General features: G+C 37.7%; 1 protein-coding gene across 2 annotated transcripts in view; it reads left to right on the top strand.

Annotated features, from left to right (window-relative positions):
• The first annotated feature begins 3,470 nt into the window (after nucleotides 1-3,470).
• LOC125041891 (coiled-coil domain-containing protein 174-like) overlaps nucleotides 3,471-7,500 on the top strand; it is a 9,891-nt gene continuing 5,861 nt past the window's right edge. The window contains exons 1-4 of one of the 2 annotated variants that reach the window (XM_047637283.1): nucleotides 3,471-3,601; nucleotides 5,359-5,564; nucleotides 5,879-5,981; nucleotides 6,738-6,847. In XM_047637283.1, coding sequence (XP_047493239.1) covers nucleotides 3,590-3,601; nucleotides 5,359-5,564; nucleotides 5,879-5,981; nucleotides 6,738-6,847 — 431 coding nt within the window. In that variant the 5' untranslated portion in view covers nucleotides 3,471-3,589. Of the gene's footprint in view, nucleotides 3,602-4,988; nucleotides 5,565-5,878; nucleotides 5,982-6,737; nucleotides 6,848-7,500 lie in introns of those variants that run through there. The other variant, XM_047637275.1, reaches the window with a different exon arrangement.

The following is a 7,500-nucleotide window of genomic DNA, read 5'->3' as shown; positions in this document are numbered from 1 at the left end:
CGTCTATTTGGATATTAACAACTAGCACCTTTAGGTCTTATGCAACAAGAATGACTTATGTAATTAGTCGCTCTCTCTCTCTCTCTCTCTCTCTCTCTCTCTCTCTCTCTCTCTATCTATCTATCTATCTATCTCTCTCTCTCTCTCTCTCTCTCTCTCTCTCTCTCTCTCTCTCTATCTATCTATCTATCTCTCTCTCTCTCTCTCTCTCTCTCTCTCTCTCTCTCTCTCTCTCTCTCTCTCTCTCTCTCTCTCTCTCTCTCTCTCTCTCTCTCTCTCTCTCTCTCTCTCTCTCTCGCTCTCTCTCTCTCTCTCTCTCTCTCTCTCTCTCTCTCTCTCTCTCTCTCTCTCTCTCTCTCTCTCTCTCTCTCTCTCTCTCTCTCTCTCTCTCTCTCTCTCTCTCTCTCTCTCTCTCTCTCTCTCTCTCTCTCTCTCTCCAAGGTTCCTTTTTAGAACTTAGCATCATTCAAAGTTTCGGGAGAATCACGCCAAATATCGTGTCTCTTTCCTTCTCCCCGCTTGAATTAACTCCACAGTTATTGGCGAGAACTCCTCTCCCTCTCCCTTTTCCTCTTCCTCTCCCTCTCCATTTCCCTCTCCCTCTCTCTACCTCTCAGTTTCCCTTCTCCCATCCTCTCTTTCTTTTTCTTTCTCTTTCTTTATCTCTCTTTCTCTCCCCTTTCCGCTCGCTCTCCCTCTTTCTCTCCCTTTTCCTTTCGCTTTCTCTCTCTTTTTCTCAGTTGTCCTCTCCACCTCCCAGCCTCTCTTCTTCTCTCATTACTCTCCCTCTCCTTTTTCCTCTCCCTCTCTCACTTTCCTTTTTTTCCTTTCCATCTTTCCCTCTGTTCTTACTCACCTTAGTATCAAAAGATTAAATATCAAAGGTTTTCCCGCCATTTTTTTCCTTTGTTGCATGTTGACATTTTGACTTCACAGTAGACTTCACCTTCCTTTGTTTCGCCTTTTTGCATTTAAACTGGAGGGTTTTCAGTCGCGTTTAATCCCTATTCAAAATTCGCATCCAGTCTCATACGCGTACTGTCTTTTCACAATTCTTCGGATGAAAGCCAAGTTGGATTAAGCACGTTACCTCACCCGCCAAGATCCAAGGTCAATAGAGGCCGTAACTTCCATTTCATAACTGCAGGTTCGTTTAGAGGGGGGGGGGAATTACGTAATATTGAAAGACCTTCGTTTCAGGTAGAAAATGATGCAGATAGGTAGATACAGATGGATAGACGAATATGTAATTAGGTTAGGTAGTTATGTAGGTAGATACAAAGACGGGTAGTTACATAGATAGGTAGATAGATAAATACAGAGATAGATAAATAGATACGTAGATAGGTAGGTAGATAGATAAACAGATAAGTCGGTAGGTAGGTGGATTGATAGGCAGACAGACATACAGACAGATAGACATAGATAGATAGACAGATAGACAGATAGACAGACACACATATACACACTTATATAAATTCCTATATCATTTTCCTCTGTTCCTCTATACTTCCCCTTCGGCAAACTCAACGAACGTGATTTTTCCTTAAGTGTAGTTGTTTACGAGGTTATGTAAGTGTTAATTCCGTTTAGGTAGTTGTAGCTTGCATGTAATTAGCAGGCAGTACGTGTGAATCATCAACTTTGGAGATCTTGTAATTATGAGTTTGGACATGTAAGGTAGGCAGTTAATTCAAGATGTTCTCAAATCAATTGCGTTTTTTTTTTTTTTTTTTTTGTTATTTACTTTTTTATAAACGCACTGAAAACCGTGTGGATATGGATGTGTGTGTATGTGTGTGTGTGTGTGTGTGTGTGTGTGTGTGTGTGTGTGTGTGTGTGTGTGTATTTGTGTGTGTGTGTGTGTGTGTGTGTGTGTGTGTGTATGTGTGTGTGTGTGTGTGTGTGTGTGTGTGTGTGTGTGTGTGTGTGTGTGTGTGTGTGTGTGTGTGTGTGTGTGTGAACCCATAGTCAATCCATACATGTTTTCTAATGCTGACATATTAATGACTTCCCTTCGTCCGCATTAAAAAATCCACTAGTTGGTTCCGATCTCCTTTGTACAAGCTACGATGTTAAACATTCCCCAGTCATACTATGTACAAAGGGACATATTTGTGCCGTGACTCGTTGGCAACGTGTTTGCATAATTAGCAACTCTTTCTGACAACATAATTATTCGTTTCGTGGTGATTGGTGATAAGTTTATATTTTCTTTTTCTTCTTCTTCTTCTTCTTCATTTCTTATCTTTTTTTGGGAGGGGGATGATTAATAGGCAAGTGATGGTAATTGACTAAACCATTCAGCTGTGTGTGTGTGTGTGTGTGTGTGTGCGCGCGCGTGTGTGTGTGTGTTTAGCTACATGTGCAGGGGTCCTTAGGCTGTGAGTACATTTTATAACGAAATACTCGGTATACACTTTCGACACCAGCTACCAATGGGCCTTAAGCATTGACCCACTACCGTCAGTCAATCATCAAATACATCCTAACTTCCCCTCTACAAAAAATAGAATAATGATAATGATGATAATGATATTAATAGTATAGGTGGCGTGCTCTCGTATCATTAAGGGGTCTTCACCAGTACATTATTTACCAAAAATAATACGAGGCTGAAACACTTGGAGTCCATCTTATTATTATTAGAATTTTATCATCATCATTATTATTATTAATATTATTATTATTATTATTATTATTATTATTACTATTATTATTGTTATTATTATTCATGTATCAGAATTATTTCCGATACCATGTGACGCACTTCTGTATATTCTAACAATACAGACATTAGTATCATTGGAGGCATTGAATTTTGCTGTTTTAGTTATGTAAAGCCTTACTGTACTTGTCTCACATTTGTTCATGTTAGATACACTGAACATATTTATTCGTGGCGTTTTTATATCATTTGTAATAATTTATGAAAATGTGAATTGTTTAATCTTTATTTCCGATCCATATGCTGTAACGCTATCTGCAATAATTATACTTATGTTAATAAGTATGAATAATACACGAAGTACGTCTGAGCCATATTTACACGACCACAGAGAGTAGGATATGAAAACATTTCTGTTTCTTGCATCCCGCCCCTGAAATGCAACTGTACATAAATACAAATATATAGTCTGTAATTACTAAACCTCTGTATGAATATGCGCGCGCGCGCGCGTGGGTGGGTGTGAGTGTGTGTGTGTGTGTGTGTGTGTGTGTGTGTGTGTGTGTGTGTGTGTGTGTGTGTGTGTGTGTGTGTGTGTGTGTGTGTGTGTGTGTGTGTAGGCGAGCGAGCATCCATTTGGTCATTTTAGCTTCTGATATACATACTAAACTGCTATAATCTAAACTGATAAACATACAATTTTTTCGTCCGATTCGTTGCACATCTTCACATACACCAATCAAATCGGCTTCCAGTGAATATTTAGTTTAAGAGTCCCCTAAATTAATCCCGTTTTCTTTGCAGACGGGAGAGCGAGCCCAGCACCGTGACATCGGAGCGCAAGCGACCCAAACAACGTCGCCAATTGTTGTGTCGACAGTTTTTTTTTTTTTCGTCTGAAAGTTTACATTTTACGCCACAATGGAGTCTGGAGTAAGCTACTTCATTATATTGTTTTAATAATGTTGAGTTTCTTGAGGTTGCTAGGAGAAGTTCATTTGGGTTTTAATTGTCCTGGTAAACAAAAATGGGACAACTGCAGAAAATCTTTCATAAATGAACCATGTACCCTTGCTTATATTAGCTATGTTCAGATGAAATTTAGACAGGCTGTTAGTTGTGATTGAAATCGAACGGGATAGAGGCACAAGAGTATCAAGTGATCATCGCAGACTTCATATTTTGTATTTTGGCAAAGGCCTACAAACCACCACTCCATTTGTTCTGTTAAGATGGAGCTTGAACTGGCCCCCTCTCCCCCTCTCCCCTTCTCCCTTCCTCCCTCTCTCCCTCCCTCTCTCCCTCCCTCTCTCCCTCCCTCTCTCCCTCTCTCCCACTCTCCCTCTCTCCCTCTCTCCCTCTCTCCCTCTCTCCCTCTCTCCCTCTCTCCCTCTCTCCCTCTATCCCCCTATCCCCCTATCACTTTCTCCCCCTATCCCTCTCTCTCCCTATCCTCTCTCTCTCCCTCTCCCTCTTGATAATAAATTAATTGAGAAATCTACACAGTGGAATTATTTTGGCCTTTGCCAAAGTACCAATAAACATCAAGTCTGTATTTAGATGACTTTTTCAACATTTACCAAGATAATTACCTTTGGGTTCTAGTATCTGAAGTAACCCAGAGACACCTATACATTCTTATGGCATTACACCAATCAGCCTCCACGCCATTAGTGCTCCAGTTAATCCATTGCCTCCAGGTGCTTCGCAGCTCACTTGAACTCAAATCTGGGTGGCAGGTGTATGGCTTGTAGGCCTAAGCCACACTCACACTCACATTCTCATACAGTATTGAGACTCCTCTTTGTAATCTTAATAGCCCCTTTTCTGCAAATGCATTCTTGTTGTTTTGCCATTCCCAAGGCATACTTGATCATTGGTAAACTTCACCCTCAGCAATATCACATGACATAATATTACCATCACCGGTCCCTGTTTCCATGACAATACGTTTCTATCACCTGCCCCCCAGCCAAACTTTTGCATGACCAAATGGCCATGTCTCCCCGCTCCATCGGGTTAAAGCCAACAAACTTCTAGATATCTTCTGGCAGGAAAGCGGTTGTAGACCTTTCAGGTTATTCATTATCATATGAAGAACTATGTGAAATCCTATATGAATCACAAACTTTATTTACTGACAAAACCTATATCCAATGAAACATCTTGTTTATGTCACTGTCATTAATTCTTACACATATGCAAGCATTTTGTGGAAATGTCAGTATCATCTCCATACATTTTCTATAGATTTTGTTGTTTCATATTGTTTGAAAAATCATGACACCAAATATAGTTTAATAACCAAAACCATATCTGGAGGTCTTTGGAATCTGAATCAGTATTTGAAATTAACGTGACCTGAGAGAGAGAATGAAATGGGTCCATAGAGAGCAGCAGCACCAATTCCTTCCCTGCCCTTTCATGTTACATAGGTGTTTCACCTGTAATATTGATGGTGGGTATGTCAAGCAAAGGGGCAGAGTTCTACGGACATTGTACTGATTTAAATATAATTAATTGTCTTTATCAGGATGTTTTTCATTTCTATGAAGCAATTTCCTATAATATCTTGGGTATACTTCATTCCCTTCCTAAACATTGGTTCCAGTAGTACCAGATGGTTTGATATTTTTTTTTTAGTATGATTGCTTTATGAGATGATAACCATTACTGTTTCCATTTCACAGCTAGTAGGATTACGTGCAGAATTGCAGAAGAAACGTGCAGAGGCAAGTAAGTTTGGAGCCGGCCAAAAGGGAATTCCTCGACAAGATGCAGCTAAGAAGAGCAGATCAACAAAATCTTTTAACATCACAAATGCTGGTGTTATCGCCAGGGCTGCTAAGGACAAGGAGCAGATGGAAGAGGAGAAAATTACAGAAGAGAAAGCAAGGTACTTATTTGTGTTACTGGTCATTTGCTAAGAGCTACATGATTAAAAATCTTATTTCACATACAAAATAAGACTAAATTTGCACATCTTAGATAGCAGTTTTGCAAACGTGTATCTCTATGCGAATAGACTGTATGTATATAGATAGATTTATAAGTATATATATGGATAGATTTGTATTTAACTATGCTATTCCGTAGACTTTGTTTTCTCCTCTCCTGTTATTTTTTTTCCTTTTCTTCTTCCTTTTAGTTCAAGGCAGAATTATAATTGATTGATTATCACAACTATATCACGTCCTCGGAAAATTTCAGGTCAATCTTGGAAAAGAAAGCTGCCATGTATGAGAGGCTGCATGGTGGTGTGGAGGCCTTGGAAGATGACGGACTTAACCAAAAATATCTCGTCAATTTTCAGGTATGGATGAGGGAGAACTTTTTTGTTAGTCAAGGAAACCTTATAGTTGTGGTTATTTCATATTCATTTTATCCACCTGTCACTTAGGTGATAATTTGTAGGATAATCTAGGGTTTTGGTTTATGATGTTATTTACTTATTATTATTATTATTATCATTATTATTATTATTATTTTTATTATTATCATTATTATCATTATTATTATTATTATTATTATCATTATCATTATCATTATTATTGCTGTTGTAACTGTTGTTGTTATTATTATTGTTATTATTATTATTATTTTTTTTTTTTATATAACTATTGTTGTTATTATAAATATTATTACTACTATTACTATTACTACTAATAATCATAATATTAGTAGTATTGTTATTCTTATTTTATTATTATCATTATTTTTGTTACTATTATAAATTTTATGAAAATTAGGATTGTTTTATGAAAAAAAGGCAGTAATGGTGGTTAGCTGGTTTTAGTCACAGACGTTACGAAAATAGTATTAATTTCCACCTAACTGAAGTCAAGAGGTTGAAAGGGAGAAGAAGTAAGAATGCCTGATAGGGTGATTTTCCACTCTGGCAGCTTATTTTGCAGTGAGAGACTTAAGCTTGGCTGTGAAACCACAAAAAAAGTCTTAAGATGTAGCTTGTTTTTACCAATATGCATAAGGGTTAAGATGTAATCTCAGTATTATCCATGCTATAAAGATTTGTTATTGTGAAATGACAAGGTCTTCATCTGTATTTCAGAAAAAGATTATTGATGACGTAATGGAAAAGAAGAACAAACGAGAAGAACAGGCCGAAAGAGAGGAGGAGGACCCCAAGTTGTACAAAGCATCAAAGAAGGACGATGAATGGTATGCGTTTTTTTTTTTTTTTCTTCTTCTTCTTCTTCTTCTTTTACTTCTTCTTCTTCTTCTTCTTTTCTTCTTCTTCTTTTTTCTTTTTCTTTTTTTACTTCTTCTTATTCTTTTTTTTCTTCTTTTTCTTCTTCTTTTTATCCTTTTTTTGTTTTCTTTCTTTTCTCTTGTTTCCCCCTTCTCCTTTAATCTCTAAGAAGCTCTAAAGATGATGATTGACATATGTCATACTCAGGTATGTCTGCTACTTGGAATGATAGCAAGATTCACCTAAATACTTTTTTTCCATTCATTTGCTGCTCTCTCTCTCTCTCTCTCTCTCTCTCTCTCTCTCTCTCTCTCTCTCTCTCTCTCTCTCTCTCTCTCTCTCTCTCTCTCTCTCTCTCTCTCTCTCTCTCATTATCTCTCTCTCTTTCTCTCTCGTTCTCTTTTTTTGAGTCATGCTTTTCTTCCTGTCTGTTGATCACGTATTATACAATCTTGCTGTACTTAGTTGTGTCAGTTACAGAGAGCATAGATGGCAAAAGTTATTTTACGGCCTTTTGTATTGAGGTTTGGATCTCACTTAAAGTCCTGTCTTGTGCTCATGTTTGGCACTGAGGTTAAGGAATGAAAGTAATTTTTGCTCTTATTTGTCTTTTTCTTTTTTT

The sequence above is a fragment of the Penaeus chinensis genome, chromosome 3 (genome assembly GCF_019202785.1).
Source record: "Penaeus chinensis breed Huanghai No. 1 chromosome 3, ASM1920278v2, whole genome shotgun sequence".
Taxonomy (NCBI): domain Eukaryota; kingdom Metazoa; phylum Arthropoda; class Malacostraca; order Decapoda; family Penaeidae; genus Penaeus; species Penaeus chinensis.
This window is presented reverse-complemented; position numbering and strand designations above follow the sequence as displayed.